This window comes from Lagenorhynchus albirostris, chromosome 12 (genome assembly GCF_949774975.1).
Source record: "Lagenorhynchus albirostris chromosome 12, mLagAlb1.1, whole genome shotgun sequence".
NCBI classification, from domain to species: Eukaryota; Metazoa; Chordata; class Mammalia; order Artiodactyla; family Delphinidae; genus Lagenorhynchus; species Lagenorhynchus albirostris.
The window spans coordinates 13,676,573-13,697,597 of record NC_083106.1 but is presented as its reverse complement, the minus strand read 5'-3'; the positions used below and the strand labels follow the sequence as shown (position 1 = coordinate 13,697,597).

Here is a 21,025-nt window from a genome sequence, read left to right as displayed (position 1 = left end):
AAATGCAAATCTACTTAGGCACTCCAAAATATACACTGACAACCTTTAATTTTGTTGGCAATTAGCAAATAAAGAAAAAGTCTGATACAGTGAACATAAATTTTCCATCTTCAAAATCTGAGCTGGTAAGCGTCAAAACTATGTTCAGTGAAAATGTTAAAACAGCAATAGAATCATGTTATTTTACAACAGTGACACGAACATTTCATTTTCTGTTAGGATGCAGTACTCCATTACAGACAGCTGTCAGAAACTAAAGCCATAATGCCTTAAAACAGGCCCTTCTCCAGCTATCATTTCTGTGACCTAATTTTTGCTCATCTCATTTCAGTAGCCTGGGAGAGGAGATGGTGGGTTAAGCCAGTATTGGTCTCACATGACAATCACAGTTTGTGCAACTATCACACCTAACGGTGTGTTTCTCAAAGTCTACGATTCAGACCCATAATCTCATAAGAACAGAGAATGGAGCCCTGCATCCGTTCAGAGATTTTAGCTGGAGGAATGCCAAGTGGGCGGTACCTGGTTAATGGAAGCATCTGTATTAGCCACAGGTGAAGGGGAGCGACAGGCAGGTGGAGAGGAAATCTCACTGTTGGTTCCCTCCTCCCCAGACTCCTCAGTGACCGGTGACAGCAAAGTGTGACAGCGACCTGCAGTCATCTGTCACATAAAATGTTGCCCAAAGGACATGAAAATTGGTTAGCTATGTTAACAAAAGACCTGGTCAGGCACGCACAGGCCAAAACAGAGATAACTATACAACAAAAGTTAGAATTACTGAGACCCAAATTTACATACAAATTCTGTGTTACCATCTGAAAATTTTGTCCTCACGTGAATATGCTCCTAGGGGCCATTTGTAATATAAACAGGGATAAGGGATGCACGTCACATTATAGAGTGTTCTTGCTGATGAATTATCTCTTTAATTTATTTTCCTTTTCTTGATTGATTGTATCTTTATAAATTAAAATCATGAATCATACAAATAAGGGAAGGGTCTATGAAATAAAGCTTGGTCTTTTGTGGGTATTTCAAATTCCAAATATTCCAGCAAGATAAATGCACCCAGAGTAATATACTGCCAAAAGAGTCCAGGTGTGGTTATACACTACCCAAAGCACAGCACATTAGCTGTGGAAAATATACAGCACTGAAAAACACTGAGTTATCAAACTAATTAACGCAGTTTAGATGCAAAGTTATGAGGAAATAATGTTGCAGAGAGAAATTAATGGAACTTATTTTAATCCAAAGGTAAACTTTGGATTTTCTCGTTTCTTATTTGTCTAATAATGGCTTTCCTTCCATAATTTATTAAACATTTACACAACAGAATACTCAAACATACCTAGTCAGCCAGTGCTTCAGCTGGAAAAACACACAAAACATATATGTAGCATGCTTCTCCCATCCCCCAGAAAACTAGAAAACTGTGCAAAGGAATTGTTCTGAAGCTCAGAGCTTCTGAGTATTACTGCTAAATTATAAACAAATGCAGGGCCAACTTTCAGCACGTTAAGTAATTCAGGAGTCTCAAACAAATAGCTTCATTTCAACTGTCACTGTTTACAGCGTCAAAGATTGGCCTTGGCCCAAAGGTAGTCAGAGAGTTAAGGGGACGTTCCTGAGTTCTAATCTGCAAGACCGGGCACTGATCCCTAAACCAAGCCACGGAGAAGAGCCCAAAGCCACTAGGCAGGAGACAGTCAGAAGAGAGCGAGCTGGCACCCAGCAAACTGGCCTTGACCCTTACTTACCATGACCACAGAGGGGTGGGCCGAGGTCGCGGGGAGGAGCTCCCCGTCCAGGTTCTCCATCCCCTCCGCCAGCCGCTCCACGTCGGTCACCGTCAGCAGCATGGTGGCGTGCTTGGCTTTCACGGTCAGCATCTTGCACTTGGAGTTCAAAGAAGCGATCTGCTCCTGGTAGCCCTTGATTTTCTGAGCCAGCTCCTGAGGAAACATTCCCGCCCCCCCGCGCCCCGGGTGTCACAGCAGCATCCGAAGGAAACAGAACTAGTAGCGTTCATCTTCCTCCGGGGCTGGCCAATGAAATCTCAGGGCTGCGCCAGACGGAGCGGCGGGGAGGCAGGATGTGGACGGTGCGAGCGCGGAGCCTGCCTGCCGCGCTCCCCGAGCCAGACCACAGCGCGGCGGGGCCGGAAGGGGTGCTGCGGCGCGCGCGGCGGCAGAGACAACGCCAGGCGGCCGGGGGATTCTAATCCCGAGAGGCGCTCCGGGCCGCATCGGAATTTATGGGAAGTTAAGCCCTGGCAACTTTCTTGAAAATGCCTAAGGAATCTAAAACTGCCAGATGGTTCATGCCAGGCAAATTAGGTCATGTGATGACTAACACTGCCAAAAACGCAATGCTCAGCTCTTACCCTCCGGAATATGTCAAACAGAGCAGTCATTTGTGACAGACGCATCACAAAGTAAACTGCTCCTAATTCCTGTGACCCGGGGAGTTGCTTTTTTGCAGATAAGGTGACTATCACGTAGGAAACCCTTATTTTTTTATGCAGATTACACCCCAAATAAAATTTTGTACATTCATGAAATTTTCCCTCATGTATGCCATCATGCCTCCAATGTTTCTGATGCCTCAAACTAGGGCTTTGAACTTGAAGTTTGGTTCAATTTTAATGGCTTTTAATTTTTTTCTTGTTGAAAAAAATTGTTTTGAGAGATAGAAGTTTTAAAACTTTTACAAAGAGCTAACTGACAATATATTCTCAACAGCACATAGCTCTTAAAAAATCTAATATATTAAAATCCTAAAAGAATAATCTAAAATGGTAACTCTAAAATGTTAAATTTATACTTTCTTGCTTAAAAGATGCATACATAAGTTAAAAAATGAAGATTTAAACATTCATTCTTTTTTATTACATTCATGTAAAACATTAACCCTAAAAGTACAAAACCACTATTTTTTTCTATTCCTTTTATTTGGCTCCTTCACCTGAAAAGCTGTCATTTAGCGTTTGTACAGAACACGTTTTGTGAGTTTTTTTGTGTGTGTGTGTTACGCGGGCCTCTCACTGTTGTGGCCTCTCCCTTGCGGAGCACAGGCTCCGGACGCGCAGGCTCAGCGGCCACGGCTCACGGGCCCAGCCGCTCCACGGCCTGTGGGGTCTTCCCGGACCGGGGCACTAACCCGTGTCCCCTGCATTGGCAGGCGGACTCCCAACCACTGCACCACCAGGGAAGCCCTTTGTAAGTCTTTAAAATGATAATGTGTGTATATACACTCAAACTAGAGCTTTGAACCTGAAGTTCAGAAACAAACAAAATGACAAGAGCAAAATGATACTTGCATGTATATGTACATGTGTATGTGTATATGTACACACATACCATTTTGCTATTGTTGTCATTTTGTTTCTCCCCTCCCAACCAAAGCTGACTGGGTGGGTGGAAGGCAAAGCAGTCCAGCAGAACTCAGCCAGCATACTGTCTTCTTTCTAGTACAGAAGTACAGGAATTTTTTAAGCAAGAACTTTAAAAGTAGAAATCATGGGTTTCCCTGGTGGTGCAGTGGTTGCGAGTCTGCCTGCTAATGCAGGGGACACGGGTTCGTGCCCAGATCCGGGAAGATCCCACAAGCCGCGGAGCGGCTGGGCCCATGAGCCATGGCCGCTGGGCCTGCGCGTCCGGAGCCTGTGCTCCGCAATGGGAGAGGCCACAACAGTGAGAGGCCCGCGTACCACACACACACACAAAAAAAGTAGAAATCATCAGTTCTTTACTTTTCACTGTTACAGATACTTACTTAGTTAAACCTAATAGGATTTTTATAATAGTGATTAAATAGCTATTTACTACATCTGGTCTAGTGCCTAACACATGAGTACTCTATAATAATTGGTAAACGTGTACACATGGAATCATCTACCAGCGCACCGGACTCCTTGAATTCTATGTTTTCATAGGACAAATCACTAAGCCTCCTTACCATGGCTTGCCCTATCTGGTAGATTTGAAGCCTCTGTGTGAAGTGGAGTTAGTCTTAGGCCTCCCATCCTTTGTGCCTACGTGGATGGTCACGGCCCCTACTGCAGTACCCTGCCCAGCACGCTGACAGCAAACGCCCATTTCCTAAATCGATGTTCTCAAGTTATTGTATATAAAACTCATCTAGGGGACTTCCCTAACAGTCCAGTGGTTAAGACTTCGTGCTTCCAATGCAGGGGACGCAGGTTCAATCCCTGGTCGGGGAACTAAGATCCCACATGTCGCTCGGCATAGCCAAAAGAATTTAAAAATAAATAAAACACTAGTAGCAATATTAAAAAAAAAAAAACAAACTCATCTGAGTTGTTTGTTAGAAATGCAATACTGGTCTAGGCTTCAAAAGTTTTCGATTTACTAGGCTTATGAGAACCTGCATTTCATGGTTAGTTCATGTGATCCCCTTGGAGAAACATCTCTCGATAACTTTCTTCTGTAAGAATAAACCTGCCTATATTCCATGAACTTTGTCGCTTAGTGGTCAAATTTGCTATATCAAAATGGAGCACTAAGGGGGTTAACGTGTTCCCCAGTCTCAGGAAGCATACGTATTTTTAGTTTTTACTGAGTATTTCTGAAAATGTTTACAAAGGATGAGTGTACAGGTGGGAATTTCAGGTACAGGAGCAGGCCTTCTGCGTCATGTGGAAAGCGAAGAGCTCTGAGTATTCTCTCCTATCATTTGAAAGCGACAGGATAAGGTTTTTTCAAATTAAATGCAACATTTGAAAAATTACAAGAAAAAAATGCAAATTCCTTAGAAATGAACAATGAGTTTAAGTTATCCATATGGAAACTAGCCTCATCTCAAGATTAAATTCCATTAAAAGCAGACAGAAAATACAGGAAAAAACATTCTTCCAAAATTCTATGTTATGAATCAGGCTTTCCCCATGCAGCACTTTCCTTCCTGTGTTTGTTTTACACATACAATGAGCCTCACACAGGACTACTTCATTTTAAATATGAAAATGGAGGGCTTCCCTGGTGGCGCAGTGGTTGAGAGTCCGCCTGTCGATGCAGCGGATACGGGTTCGTGCCCCAGTCCGGGAAGATCCCACATGCCACAGAGCAGCTGGGCCCATGAGCCATGGCCGCTGAGCCTGAGTGTCCGGAGCCTGTGCTCCGCAACAGGAGAGGCCACAACAGTGAGAGGCCCGCGTACCGCAAAAAAAAAAAAAGAACAAAAAAGAAAATGGAATCTAAATCACATGACGAAACTAACACATCTACACTAATGTTTAGAAATGGGAGGAGAAAATGTGACGAAATGAACAGATCACTGGACAGCAGCCAGAGGACAGTCTACGGCTGAGTCTGCTGAGAGCCGGCTCTGTAACGATCTTGGGCAAGTCGTTTATTCTCCTGGACCATCATTCTTTTCTTTTATGTGTGATCTTAGTTCCCTGTCCAGGGATCGAACCCATGCCCCCTGCAGTGGAACCTCGGAGTCTTAACCACTGAACCGCCAGGGAAGTCCCCAAAGGTAGTAGATTAGAATCTGGTTTCTATCAGTTACTAGATCTGGAAGATCTGGAGGTCATTCTAAAAAATCCGTTTTTGTTTTCTCATCGGTAACATGGAGATGATACACACAAAAAAATTCTTACCTCACAGGGTTGTTGTAAAAGATACTCTAAAAACTTTGTGAATTGTTTTCAAAAACATAAAACAAACAAAAAAGCAACCACAGCAGCAATGATAATTATTGTTATTCCAGATAGATTTTTAAAAACGTATTTTCTGTGCTGTGACTGAAAAGTTGTTACAACAAAATTCTGGGTCTTACAAAATGGGATTAGAAGTAGTTTCAAAATAAATTTGTATTATACAGTCTAATGTATGACATATAAACAGTGTTTCAAATAGTTGCGAAACATCTTTTCATTTAACTGCCTTAGTGGCAGAAGAGAAATGAATAGTTAACACAGATGATTATCTACGGTGCAGAAGTAAACGTAGGTGGGGTATTTATTTACATTACTTGTAAAGCATATGCAAATGTTAAGTGTTGGAGGCACGCACTGGCTGTGACAAGAAACTAGAGAACTGCATTTGGAAAGGGGGGAAGTAAGATTTCCCAACCTTACACCTGACACTAACACAACATTGTTAATCAACTATGCTCCAATATAAAATAAAAGTTAAAAAAGAAAGCAACAGTTGAATCTTTTGGGAATCTTACTATGCTATTTGGTTTGGAAAAACTGTTGTTCTTATGACAACGAAGTTAAAATAGAGCAGACGGAAGGAAAAACGGAATGTCTGTCCTTGGCACAGAGAAATAAGACACACCCCACCCCACCCCCCAGTCACCTTCCAAAATTCATGATGCTGGGAGCCAGCCCCCAAGGAAAGAGTAAATGTGATCTATATAGGGTTTGACGGGTCAGGAGAGGAAATTCACTGCTAGCTGTCAAGGAGCTGGAACACTCAAGCTCCTTGTATGATCTCTGAGACCAGGTCTGCACAAGGGGTGTCCAAGTCCTAAGGTCATAATGATTCCAAAGGTACAAAGAAGGAGGTGCATTTGAAAATGGGGAAGATACTAACAGGCATAATCTGGAAACCCACAAAACAAACAACATGAGTCATTCTCTGATTCTGATAAAAGCAGGTGAAGTGACCTATATGTGAAAGAGCAAATGATTTTCTTTTTAACAAGAAATACCTCTTCTTTTAAAAGAGGACCATCAAAGCATCAAGGCTTTGAGCACTGCTGTTCCTTGCAGTTTGTAAAGACAGGGAGTACAGTGTGTTTTGGTGTATGAACTGTGAGAATTCTGCAGGAGGCAGTCGGTGGGTCATGCTGGAGATATGTCATGAATGCCGGGTCAAGAGGTTTTGGAATCAAGGGGAAGACTCATGCTACTGGGTCTTGGAAAGTATCAGCAGAAATAGCCCTCAAAATGTAAAGAGAGTCAAAGAGGCTCTCCAAGAACCCAACACATTATGCCCTGGACAGGGAAGACCTTTCTCTTTCGTCCGCTGGAAACCAATCACATATCCTCACCAAGCCAGTGTCCTGCCCTTGAACTCGGCTCGTCATACCTCGTGCCGGGAAATCTGGGCTTGCAGCTCCTGGATGTCGCTGGTGGCCACAGGCTTATCCTCAATCTCTCTGTGAGCTCCTTCTATGAGCTCCTGGAGGTGCTGCATTTCTTGCTCGTATTGTTCATATTGCACCACAGCCTCCTTTGAAAGAAAAAAAAAAAGACAATTATCTGTCTATGTCAATAACTGTGTAAGTGCTTCTGTGCTGCTATGTGCCAAACTCTGGTGCTAACTCCTATTTACCCATGTGTCAAGGGAACAAAGAAATGATGGGGAAAATTCCTAGTTGATATTTCAGAGCCTTCTCTCTAAAACATTTTGGCAAGATTATTGATGGTCTGAAAATAGTTAAGTGGCTAGATCCTCTTTCTCCTCCGTATTGTCCTAAAGACAGCAATGTCATAGTCTAGAACATGGTAGAAAGTAGTACGAAAAACATGATTACTTCATTTTTCCATCAAAGAAATACTAAATATATATGTAAGGCACTCAGCTAAGTGCTGGAATAGGGGATATAAAAATGAATGAAGCATGGGGGGCTTCCCTGGTGGCGCAGTGGTTGAGAGTCCGCCTGCCGATGCAGGGGACACGGGTTCGTGCCCCGGTCTGGGAAGATCCCACATGCCGCAGAGCGGCTGGGCCCGTGAGCCATGGCCGCTGAGCCTGCGTGTCCGGAGCCTCTGCTCCACAACGGGAGAGGCCACAACAGTGAGAGGCCCGCGTACCGCAAAAAAAAAAAAAAAAAGAATGAAGCATGACTTCTACCCTCAGAAATTTACTGTCTAAAAAATTACAAGATAATCTAAGTAGAGTTGACCAAATAGACCATTAGTGGTTTAATGAGAGAACATGTATACAATTTTTGGATAAAGTAGGTGAAATATTAGTTGAAAGTAGGTAAGAGATAAATAGTGTCATTTCTTCCTAGTAAATAATTGTTCTCTTATTAGGGGAAAAGACTAAGAGTTATAGTTGGATGTTCTTCTCAGGCAATAAAATGTATCCATAAGCTGAAATATAAAAAAAGAAAAAAAATTCTGTAATATACCCTAGCAGTAAAGTCTTATTACAAAGTTCTAGATGATTTTCAGATGAATAATGAGATAAAAATCTATGATTGAACACAAAAATTAACCTTCATTAAGTTGTTCTTTATAAAAAAAATAATTGCTAAAAGATAGTTTTCACCAAAGGATATTTTTAATAGAGCTTTCCCCAGGCTTTTGCGGATGATCCAAATGATAGCATCTCATGTCCTTATTTTATATAACCACAACAAGCTGTCTGAGTTAACACTCTGGATGTGTTTTGCTGGTTGAGCCCACGCAAATGCTAAGAAAAGCAGCCCGTGACTCATCTGGTGCTGCTCTGTGGGTGGCGTGGGGACCGCCTGCAGACGCCGGCTGGCCCCGCTGCACGTGCCTGCATGGTGTTGCACTGCTGGATGGCTGTGTGCTGGAGCCGGCTGGCCCCCTCCTGCAGGCGCAGAGCCGCGTGGCACAGCGGCAAGCTGGTGACAACGTCCTCGGGGATCCGGAGCGCGCTCTGGCTCCTCTGCACCGCGTGGACTTTTGGCTTGAGTGACTCCATCTCAGAGAGCAAACGCTGAAAGTGCCAGTTCATATTTTATATTTTAAAATTTTAAATTTTATACCTTATGCCAATTTGATAATTTATTTACTTACATAAAATAGATGTATACATAAAATATACATTTTCCATTTAAAATGTATATTCTGAAGTATTTTATGTTTTAATGGTTTATTTCATAAGCAAGAGACATTTACTAAATGACAGCTCTGTCCCAAGTTATAAAAATTTTCCCAGGTATTTTTTTAAATCATGCATACAGTGCTCAGACTAAAACAGAGTTTAGAAATTACTTTTCCTAACTATCCTTTCTTTTTCAAAAATATAGCTCCCTACCCATTTCCCCTGAATTATTTTTCCTTGCCTGTCGGTGAGAGAGTTGCTCCTTGAGACTAAGACGTCCAACTTCTGGAGAAGTCAGTGCTGTCTGGGCTTGCTCCAAAGCAACTTGTAAGTTTCTGAGCTCTGTTTCAAATTTTTTCATATCCTGCAGAGTAAGAGCGATGTTAATGTCGATATATAAGCACTTGAAGTCCAAAGTCATAGGTGGAGAATAGCATCATGTAACCAGGCAGGACCCTCTAAGGCCTTCTGGGGCAAACCCCCTCCCCAATACCCTCTGCTTGAGCTCCTCTCTGAAGTACCCAGATAACAGTATCTCATGCACATTTCCTGAGCTGTTTAACGGAGCTGAAAAGCCCCCACCAGATGGAAGATGTTAATTACTTGATGACCATGAGCTCACAGCCCCAGGCCTCCTGGAGCTTAAGGACTGATACTGTTAAGCCCTGTGACATCTCCCTGTTACCTCAACCAGTCAGAGAACTGTGCACAAGCTGATCACATATGCTGTGAAGCCCCCCTCCCTCTCCCGGACTTTAAAAATGCTTTGCTGAAACCCTGCAAAGGGTTTGGGGTTTTGTGGGGCATGAGCCACCCGTCTCCTTGCATGGCCCAAATCTTTCTCTGCTCCAAACTCCGATGTTTAGGTGTTGTTTGGCGTCACTGTGAGTCAGACACACAACCATAACCATCACAGTCAAGAAGGCTCATCAGAGGTAAGCATTCTACGTTTGATATACAACCACGATTGTTTTTTTAATGATAGACTTTTCCATTTAAATTACTTTTTTTTTAAAGAAAACATTTTATGTTTTACCTTGGCAGCATCGTGGAGATTCTGCAAATGAATTCTGATCATCTGCCGCAGCCCCTCAGTCTCCCGTCCCAGGTCTGCTACTTGCTGAGACATTTTTTCCGTATGGTATACGCTATTGAGGTACTGTAATTTCTCAGTCATCACTTCCAGATTGTTGTAAATCTCTTCAGATTCTTCTAGCATGGTCTAGAGTGAATTATCAATGTTCAAGACATTGACAGGTAGGCAGAGAGGTATGGGTAATCAATACGGTGTGGTTTAAAGACCATCAGACTGGGGAGGGAGTAAGGAGACGTAATTCACATTTTCCATGCACATTGTGTAGGTCCTGTGTCTTACTGTGTTTAACCTTCACAGGCCTGTGCCTGCTCCTCACTTCCTGTTACCCCTTTTCAAAAAGAAATCAAATTTCAGGAGCTGTAAACAATTTGTTGAGGCCACCTGTGTTGGACCATAAGGCTACTGCTGCAACTGCCACCCCAAGCGGCTCCCTGGTGAGGGTCAGGACGTGAGTACTGCCAACAGTGGTGATGCTCTGACGCATTGGGTATCTTCATCAGGTCACTGGCCCCCCTTCTCTCATATTCAAACTAAAGCGATGCTTTTCACGTCTCATATTCTGTATCTAAGACCTAAGCATATATGGATCTAAGAAATGAAAATAAGACAAGAGCATCACAAACACTTGCTTTAAGTGAGACAAAGGGGTAGAAACAACTTGGCATAAAACAAAGCCCTTGTCATTCAAGATAGTATCATCTCTGGGGACTAATAACAACATCAACAGAATAAGAAGCATGTAATATGCATTTTATAAGCAGAGTGAAAGAAGAAAGGGTTAAGGATGCCAGAAGTGAGATGTGCTACTGCTTGCAGGAGGGTTGAGAGAAGGCTTCCTGGGAGAGTCACATTTGAGCTGAGTCAGAAGAAGGTTTGTATTGACAGATGGGGAGGAAAAGGAAAGACATTTTATGCTGAGGGGACAGAATAATAAGCAAAGGCACATAGGTGAGTGAGCACAAAATGTGCAGTTCCTGGGATGTGTGATGTGTAAAGAGGCGAAATGAGAGATGGGACATTACTCTTAGGCAATAGATTCTTATTTTAAAAAATAAAGTACATCTTTTTTCTCACAATAAATGTCAAATACATATATTATATAACATATTATATATTATATAACATATTATATATTATATATATTATAAAGCTTAGAAAATACTGAAAAATAAAGAAGATAAAATAGTCCATAATCCCATATCCCAGAGATAACTTTAAGCAATAACTGCTGTTCAGTTTGGGTATAATTTTAGGTAATTGAGATCATAACATACCTACAATTTTCCATCTTTTTCACCTGATATTAGAACACATGCATTTTCTCTCGCTGTGTTGTTTTTGGATAAAGTCAGGCACGGGAGAACTCCCCAGAACGGTGTGTGACAGGCTGAGTTTCCTCCTGAATGTCTGTGTGAGGTCACCACCAATACCTGACATCTGTCCTCCTGTGTCCCTCAACGCACTCAACCCACTGAACTGCCCAAGTCAAAAACACCTGGGGGGCTTCCCTGGTGGCGCAGTGGTTGAGAGTCCACCTGCCGATGCAGGGGACACGGGTTCGTGCCCTGGTCCGGGAGGATCCCACATGCCGCGGAGCGGCTGGGCCCGTGAGCCATGGCCACTGAGCCTGCGCGTCCGGAGCCTGTGCTCCGCAACGGGAGAGGCCACAACAATGAGAGGCCCGCGTACCGCAAAAAAAAAACAAAAAACAAAAAAACAACACCTGGGAACCATGCTTGGATCCTCCCTCTCTTTCAGCCATACCCAACAGCCTCCAAGTCCAGAGTTCTTGCTGGGTAATACCCCTTGATTTTTGTCCTCTCTCAGCCTCCAAAGAGAGGCCTTGTCACTGTCTACTGGAATACTGAAACCACCTTCTAGTTGTCACACCTTCATCCATCTGTTTTCCACAGGCTTCTAAGTCATCTTTCTTAAACTGTAAGTCTGAGCTTGTCACTTGCCTGCAGAACGTCTGTCCAAGGCTTAGAGTGACTTCAGGAGAAAGAGGCCAGGTTCTTAACAGGCTTCCATGATCTGTCTTTGTCTTCTCCCTCTTTCCAGCTCTCTGCAGACCTCCTCCCCAGCGCAGCAGCTAGAGCACCCCTCACTCCTACTGCCGGGATTTCAACATGCGGTTTTGCCTAAAACTCCACGACAAGTAGGCTGCGTGTCTTTCAGGATTCAGCTCAGAATCACCTTTTCCTTCCTTAATCTTCTCAAATCCTGGGCAGTCTGGGTTGGGTACCCTCCCATGAGTTCCTTCAGCATCTTGGGCTCTCAATCCCTGCACTTATCACACTGCACTGTAATTGTCTAGATCTGTCTTTCTATCTCCTTTCTCCCTTTAATTATCAACTCCCTGGGGCAGAGGCAGGGAATATCCTTTGTGTTTCAAATGCCTAACAAAATTCCTAGCTTTGGAAAGCACTCTATAAATGATTATTGAATACATAAATGAATGAGAGCTGGAGCTATTTAAAAAAAACAAAAACAAAAACAAAACAAAAAACTACCTTCTTGGTCATTTTAAAGACTACATTATAGTTTATGAAATCCAAAAATTTACTCAGAAAACTCTGACATTTAAGTTTTCTTTAAAATTCCAGTACAGTCATTAATACTCATATAAAATATTTCCTACATTTCAGATTACAGAGTAGTAATGTTCTTTTGATCGTGATACATTTCCTATTGTTTTTCAAAGAGATTTAACCAAGTTACCAGCAGTTACCAGCAGTGTTTGATAGCTCTCACTTCTTTAAATATGAACTTTTAAAAATACTGTTAACTTGATAATTAAAATGCTCTCTCTCTTTTCTTTTTTTTTTTTTTTTTGCGGTACGTGGGCCTCTCACTGTTGTGGCCTCTCCCGTTGCGGAGCACAGGCTCCGGACGCGCAGGCCCAGCGGCCCTGGCTCACGGGCCCAGCCGCTCCGCGGCATGCGGGATCCTCCCGGACCGGGGCACGAACCCGTGTCCCCTGCATTGGCAGGCGGACTCTCAACCACTGCGCCACCAGGGAAGCCCGCTCTCTCTCTTTTAAATTTGCATTTCTAGATTTCTAATGAATATTTTTTCATTGTTTACAACCAATTGTAACTTAATTCTTGTCTGTTAATGTATAATGCATAACGTCAGGCAGAACAACTCTGTAGTTGTTTAAGAAAGATTTCTTGGGAGGAGTGTGCAGGATTGATTAGAGAAGAAAGATAAATACAGGGAAACCAATTAGGAACCTGTTAAAGCATTCCAAGAAGGAGAAAATGAGGCTTTGATCTAGAACCCTGTCAAATGGAATTGGAAAAGGGGATGCATTTAAAAGACATGAATATACATAAATCAGAATAAAAGAGAGAAAATCTAAAATACTTGAGGATACTCATGTAACTTAAATAAAGACCATTTTGTATTTGACTGCAAGATAACTGGCTATTAGATATCTGTATCTAATTCAAGCCTAAATTATAAAGGGATGAAATAATTTCCTGGATGATATGGTCGAGAGAAAACTTCAGAGGAAATGAAGTAATGCGGCCCCCATGTGGTGTGGACTCATTCCCAGCTGACCCCTACTTCCTGCGGGAGGTCAGCCCGCTGTGACCAGGCAGAAGGGCTGGAAGGAAGAGGCATGAGATTGAGGCTCTGACTGAGGACCCATGTGCCAGGGACTGTGCTTGATGACGGCACATATGTTAAACCATTTGATCTTCATGATAACTCTGCAGTATGAATATCACTTACATCTCCATCTTACTGATAAGATTGAATTCTGAGAGGCAAAGTAGTTTCCTCCAAATTACACAGCTCTAAATGTCAGAACTTGGTTTCCCCATCAGCCTGAGTCTGGAGGCTATAATCTTTCCACCTGTCCCTACAGCTCTTCCTGGGGAAGAATTTCCCACCATATTCCTGCATACGATTATTTCAAAGAAGCTGCAAAAAGAAAGTGTCCTATCTGGATGATTATTTTTGGTCTTGGGAAATGGAAAGTCTAGGGGAGACAGAGGAGGATATTTATTTATATATATGGTCTTATGAAATCTCATGGGTAGCTACTTTCTTTCAATCCCCTGGACAAGTTGTTAGGGCTACCTTACCTTTCTTTTTTCCTAGCACCTGAAATAATTTTACATCATGGTCCTCTAAATTTTCTGTCAGCCTAGCCAGTTAAATCAAAGCACTCTCTTAGTTACTCTTTGAAAACTATTTTCCCAAAGTTACCTGATGTGAAATGTATTGTTCCCGAAGTTGGCTTGCAGAATTCCATGCAATCTTTCCATGTACTGAGACTTTAGCTTTCTCAATCCACTTCAGAATTGTCTCCAGCATTTCATTGTATTCTTCTAAATGAGATGCTGCCTGAAAAATCATTAACATTCAGATAACAAATGTAAACTCTGCTTCGTGAGCTAGAAATCAGTCTTCTGTCTCTCTTTGGATACAATAATCCTAGGAACTGATCATTATGATATCTGTGATATCTAAAAGTATCATGAAAAATTATTTCCTTATTGAACATCTATTAAGGACTTCCCAGTGACTTTAGGATAAAGTCCAAGTTCTTACTATGCTTGAATAATCTTTTAAAAAATTCTCCATTCTTATCTCTTATTCCTCTACCTAGCTCTTCTCTCTCCCTCCTTTCCTACTCTACCCTCACTGAGTAAGGAGGTGGTAGGTGGGGATTATAGGTTTCAATATTATAATTTATTGGTTGCAAATTCTGATTTAACTCATCCCTGATTACAGAAAGAAACATAATCTATTGGCAAAAGTTCAGTCTATGCTCAACAATTATGATGATGTGTGACCTGAACCAATTAAGTAAAGGCAAACATACGTACATATATATTTACTTATTTATAAAAGTCCATTTATAGGAACACCTTTGTCAATAAATTTATTATATGGTTTGATATAAAATAAAGTCAGGTTTACGTGTCAATTTTAGGAACACAGGCATGGTATGAAATAAGCTACATTTAACTTACTCTCATCACCGTCCATATTATCTTTTCACTTATTTTTAAAAGCAAAAAATAGAAAATTGAATTTTGGCTTTAGAGAATGTTGATTACCGGCTGGGAAAACATACCTGGCTGAGCTTAGAGAGCCGGTTATTGGCCTGTCTAATGGCCTGCTGGTGAAGTTCAGTCAGTTTTCCAATCTTCTTGGCCAGTGGTTTACCCAGTTGGCCATTGTGTTCTGAGAATTTTTGTACTGCTTCATCTAGGTCCATTAATTTTAAGTTACAGACATCTAATTCCTTTCCTAGCACCTGGATGGTCATCAAAAGGAAAGAACGTTAGACTATAGATAATAAATTTCTCCAGATTTTCCAGAATCAGCAGGATTATATTTTAAATGATTTTTGTAAAAGCCAAATATATAAGAATAATTCAACTATGATCGGTTCATTTCTGTTTCTTCAGTTGAAAAGGCAGAGCAGGATGTTTTGTAACCCTGGTGTTTATTTCCTACGAGGCTGAGAGAGCTAAAATGTTCCTTCTGTCCCACCCAAAAAGGATTACCTTTACTCATTGGCAAAATGAGAACAGGGATTTAACTACCAAGAACATCCTTCATTTTGAAATTTATATACTTGTAATCCTAAACCATCATTTAGTCCTTTGACACTACATATGCATGTATATTTATGAATACAGTTTAACTGTGATAATAAATTATACGATATAAGTAGCTCTATATTATTGTATTTACAAAATTTCTTTACTGCCTGCCTTTACTCTCTGGTTTTCATGAAGCCTGCTAATCAAGGAAGCTTTTTTTTTTTTTCTGTATCTTCAAAATAAACTAATGCACTCAGAATATTTAACTCATTCAATAGCCCCCCTTATATTTCCACTTCTCCTTCCTTACCTTTTGGTCAGTTTTAGCTTGAACTAAATTATCTGTCTTTGCTCTCAGCTTGGTTAGAATAGTTGTGAGATCTTTGGCTATCTTCTGAATTTGCTGGCTGAATTCCTGACTCATGGCCTTGCTCTGTTCAACTTCTTTTATTTTGTCCTGGATCTAAATAATCAATGAGAACAGCAAAATCAACCATGGTAAAAATTGGATAATTAATACTAATATATATCTCCATCTTCAGATATTGCCAAGAGGCACTCTAGGTCATCAACACTGCTTTGGCATCGAAGTACCTCAACAAGCCAGCCACGTGCAATTACAAACGCTCATGGTTTTCCCTGCAGCCCTACTTCCCGCCATTTTACGTATTAACTGCACCTCTTTCTGCTACTATTTCGGCAAAGGAACAAGCAATGCATGTACAGTGATTCACTCATCAGATGTTTACAGGAAGCAGTACAGATAGCTGAGTTTGAACTCTATCTTCTCTACTTACTAACTCTGTGACTCTAAACATACAAACTCTTCTAAGCCTTTTTCTTCATAAAATGGAAGACGATTCCAGATAATTGGAGGCACACAGATTTGTGTCCATGCACCTTTTCATAAGTAGCTGTTAATGATCTGTTAACTCTTTTTCTAACTTCCAATTACCTCTGTACAGTATGACAAAAAAGCACAGAACATGTCCAGTGGAAAGGAAAATGAAAAATCACAGTTAATATTTACAAGTTTCTAATGGCTTTGATTTGATATGATAACATTCATATTTTGCTTATAATAAAATGTTGAAGGGAAGATGGTAAAGAAATATTTTCTTTGTATAAATGAAAGGCCTTAAAAAAATCTCTTTAAGTGATGCAGATGTAATGTATGGCATGGTGACTATAGTTAACAATCTTATATTGCATACTTGAAGGTTGCTAAGAGAGTACTTCTTAAAAGTTTTCATCACAAGAAAAAAAATTTTTATAACTATGTATGGTTTTGAATGCTAACTAGATTTATTGTGCTGATCATTTTGTAATATATAAAAATAGCAAATCAAATCTCCTTAGTAGTGAGGAAATACACCATTAAAAGAGTACTTTTTTCGACTTCATTATTTTGAGTTGAGCGCTAACGTAAATGGAATGCATGTGAATAACTCTATTATAGGGAAATTTATCCAGAGGAAAAAAACCTGAAATTTGAACTTCTTTTTTTAAGATCTGAACTCGCCAAGTCATCCTTCCCAAAAGACCTTCCAATGTCTAAGAAGAAAAACCAAATAAGTAATACTGTAAAATATTAGTATAAAATTAATATTTTAATACTTAAAATAAAAAATAATATTTTAGTTTAGGTCAATAGTATGATGCAGTAGAATTAGACTTTGATGAAAATTTTTAAACACTTTGCATCATACACCGGAGAGTCAAAAGGTACAGCACACTTACATGAATTTTATAGTTTTATAGTTTCTACAATGCAATACTACTTTCCATTTCATGTAGTAGTTTAGAATTATCCTCTCTTTATCTTCTGTAGACCAGTTTTAACTAAACTGCTTTAGTGTTAGGCCACCAAGAAGGTCCTAAAACCCATTATGTTTCCATACAAACGCTACTGAAGCTATTTTCCCTACATGAAAGTGTATGTTCTTTACTAGGAGTTAAGATAGAAATATCCCTCTGATCTCAGTGCTATGAATGGCTATGTAGCAATTTGTTAAATTTAAAAAAAAAAAAAAAGGTTTGTTTTAAAATTTATACACATTCCTGGCTTCCCTGGTTGTGCAGTGGTTGAGAGTCCGCCTGCTGATGCAGGGGACACGGGTTCGTGCCCTGGTCCGGGAAGATCCCACATGCCGCGAAGCGGCTGGGCCCGTGAGCCATGGCTGCTGAGCCTGCGCGTCCGGAGCCTGTGCTCCGCAACAGGAGAGGCCACAACAGTGAGACGCCCACGTACAGCAAAAAAAAAAAAAAAAAATTTATACACATTCCTTTCCTTAGTTATTTGGAAGTTAGAGTTAGACTGATAAGACTTTCTCTAGACACAATACGGGATCCTATAGCATGCATTTGGGGTAGAAACCTCATTCCTCGTTTTACCTTATTTTTTTAACTCTGATTTTCCCTTTTTTCAAATATCTTCACCTACTACATCTTGCTGAACTGAAACAACAAAAGAAGAGTGCCTGGCAGACTCTGGATACTCTATAAATACTTGTTGAATACATGAAATGTATCTTTGTTTCTCTGAGTAATTTCCTTTTGGAAGCAGATAAATTATCTTTAATGTTTGACAGTATTGTTCACATCTAATATCTTCTCATATGCTTCTTGCCTATGAATAAGACCTCTAATTTAATATTATTATTTTATACTGATCTTTTTTTTTAACTCTGTTTCCATGAAGACAGGATTGTGAAAATCACGAACTCTCATACAAGAGTCCTGAACCTATAAAAGAGTGGAAAAGTACTCTTTCTTGACTGTAGGTTTACCTGATCATGGATAGTTCCTAGGTCCAAGGCCACTTCAGCTAGCTGAAGAGAGAGTTCAGAAGGTAATATAGTATAAAGACCAAGATACTTATTCTTCTGTTCTTCAGCCATTTTCTCAATGTTCTGTCGGTGATTTGTGGCTTCTGTTAGGAGAATCTGAAGAAAAGATCAACATAAGAAATTTCTGGGAGCCTGATAAGGAAATTAATTTTTATGGGTACAGAGACAAGGCTATGTATTGTTCCTCAAAATATGATTGTGTGGAATTAGAGAAACACATTTACAAAAAGCAAAATTTTCTTTAGTCTCAATAAGAAGCATGTCCACTTTATACAGAACAAAAGAAAGCCCAATGAAATAATACTAAAAGTCTTATAGAAAACTTTTAGTTTTCTATAAGTTACCGGGAAGTTCTCTGCTGAACTTCCTGGTAATTTATCTTGCAGCTTATTAATAATTTCAGTGGCTTTTATAACCTGATGACAAATGTACATAAATGTTTATAAAACATTTCTAAAAATTTTTAATTCAATTATTTCATTGAATATAAACAGATACATTTGATTAAAAGCAGGACAATTTTTTAACATGATGGGTCTAGGGAATGAGTTTTGTACCTTAAGTTCTTCAAGTTGAGCATCTATTTCTATTGTTGGATTCCCCAAATACTCCTTCGTTTCCTGAACCCAAGATTTTACTGAATTGATTTGGGTCTCCACCACTTCTCGCTCCTTTAGCTCCTGCCTTAACACCTTTCTGTTCTTCTTCACTTTCTCCTGTATGCTTTAGATACAATAAAGGGAGAAAGCAGATGTGGATTGAAACGAAAGGAACCCCCCCAATACATGACATCAAATTGTCAAAAACAGACATTGAAAAAGTGAAGCCGCCTATCTTTTCCAAGTAAAGACACTTCCCCCAAACTGCCAGATGATTTTCAGTAACATTTAAGTTTACTTCAAGTATAACAGGAGAAAATACATCACGTGAAGTGAATGAATTATCCCTGGAAAATTGAGAGCTGACATACTCCCATGCCACTAAACTGCAATTCATTTTCTTGTCGAGAGTAACCTGGAGATTGTTTGATTATTTATTTCCTCTTTGAAAATCTACTCATGGTGCAGAATCATCAGCCTTTAAAGGTAATGTGTAACTGGAATATTTGTGCCTATTAGAAACTAGTCTTTAAATAAAGACTCAAACTTTGGAAATTTTATGATTAATAATGTTCAACATCCAAATTTTAAGTCTTTATTTGAATTGACATAAATTTGGTTAAAAAAATTTAAATACGTGGAGTCAGATTATCCTGAACCCATCTATAGTGAAGGGGTGAATGTAGGATATGTATGAGTAATAGTAGTTAATACAGAAGTTAAATTACATAGTGACGTTTCCTCTCTGGCCCCATAAGTGAATCAGGCTGGTTACATATCATTAAGATTAACTTTCAGGACTTCCCTGGTGATGCAGTGGTTAAGAATCCGCCTGTCAACGCAGGGGACACAGGTTCAAACCCTGGTCTGGGAAGATCCCACGTGCCGCGGAAAAACTAAGCCTGTGCGCCACAACTACTGAGCCCATGCACCGCAACAAGAGAAGCCCGCACACTGCAACGAAGAGTGCCCCCCCCGCCTTCCACAACTAGAGAAAACCTGTGTGTAGCAATGAAGAACCAACACAGCCAAAAATAAATAAATAAATAAATAAAAGATTAACTTTCTCTAAGTTCACTATCAGTAAATGACTATTATTTACCTGGACTTTGGTATCATCCTTGCTCTAATCTATGTGTCATCCAATTTAGCCAATGAGTTATCAAGATTTATCAAAACCAAGTACTCAATAGCTCCCAACTGTTTACCTTTTAAGCTTTATGTCTCATGAATCGCCCCATCACCCAAGAGTTCCCCTGAGGTGACATGCTTCCTTCCACGCTTTCTTGTTATTGCCCTGTTTGCAGAGCTCTCCTCCCACCTCACTGGCTGGCTCAAGCCTGCTTAGTCTTTAGCTTAAACACCCTTCTGAAGAGAAGCCTTCCTTGACTCCTCTCCTAGTTTAGTTGCCTCTGCTTTGATTTCCCTTAGTGCCCCTCCCATGTTCCACCTAAAAGCCATCTTTAGTTGTCTACCTCTGCTGCTTGACTATAAACTACCTGAAGGCAGAGATTGCATCTGGTTCATTACTATATTTCTAAATACGACTAGATATGTACTAGATAGCAAGGATGACAGGAACAGAGCCCCACATTTGTAAGGTGGTCGGTGGGAGCACTCCCAGACTCTTAATACCACATTTGTCCCTTTGGGTCATAGCCAAGTTTAGAAGCAGAGAATGAGAGCAGGTGTATAATTACTTCAGGCACCGGTCCTGCATTGCCGTGATTTCCTGCACAGTGGGTAGCTCTTCTCCAGGGGACAGCTCGGCCCCATCCTGGAGCATGCTCACTGCTTGCTGCTCCAGCATCCGTAAGCCCGACTGTTGCTGTTCCAGCTCCAGAATGAATGTGTCATGATATTCAAGAAGAGTTAAGAGTTCTGCTTTTGAGGCTTTCTCTGCTGAACTTCCCGGTAATTTATCTTGCAGCTTATTAATCATTTCAGTGGCTTTTTTAACCTGATGACAAATGTACATACTATGAAGTTCAAAGTAAATAAACTGAAAAAAAGAGGGCAATTCCCATAAATGCCAAATCTGACACTAATGCATTGGAGCACGTTAAAGATGATGGTGTCAACTCTAAATCTGAGGAAACTAAAATGTGAACAATCTCCTTAACAT

At 40.5% G+C, this 21,025-nt stretch overlaps 1 protein-coding gene across 1 annotated transcript in view; it reads right to left on the bottom strand.

The window, feature by feature from the left end:
* SYNE1 (spectrin repeat containing nuclear envelope protein 1) overlaps positions 1-21,025 on the bottom strand; it is a 456,320-nt gene that overhangs the window by 169,949 nt on the left and 265,346 nt on the right. The window contains exons 80-91 of the mRNA XM_060168000.1: positions 20,601-20,860; positions 18,859-19,024; positions 18,242-18,397; positions 15,763-15,915; positions 14,978-15,160; positions 14,104-14,241; positions 9,823-10,008; positions 9,028-9,150; positions 8,496-8,678; positions 7,071-7,214; positions 1,764-1,958; positions 523-663 (exon numbers count right to left, since the gene is read on the bottom strand). Of these exons, the coding sequence (XP_060023983.1) occupies positions 523-663; positions 1,764-1,958; positions 7,071-7,214; positions 8,496-8,678; positions 9,028-9,150; positions 9,823-10,008; positions 14,104-14,241; positions 14,978-15,160; positions 15,763-15,915; positions 18,242-18,397; positions 18,859-19,024; positions 20,601-20,860 (2,028 nt within the window). The remainder of the gene's footprint in view (positions 1-522; positions 664-1,763; positions 1,959-7,070; positions 7,215-8,495; positions 8,679-9,027; positions 9,151-9,822; positions 10,009-14,103; positions 14,242-14,977; positions 15,161-15,762; positions 15,916-18,241; positions 18,398-18,858; positions 19,025-20,600; positions 20,861-21,025) is intronic.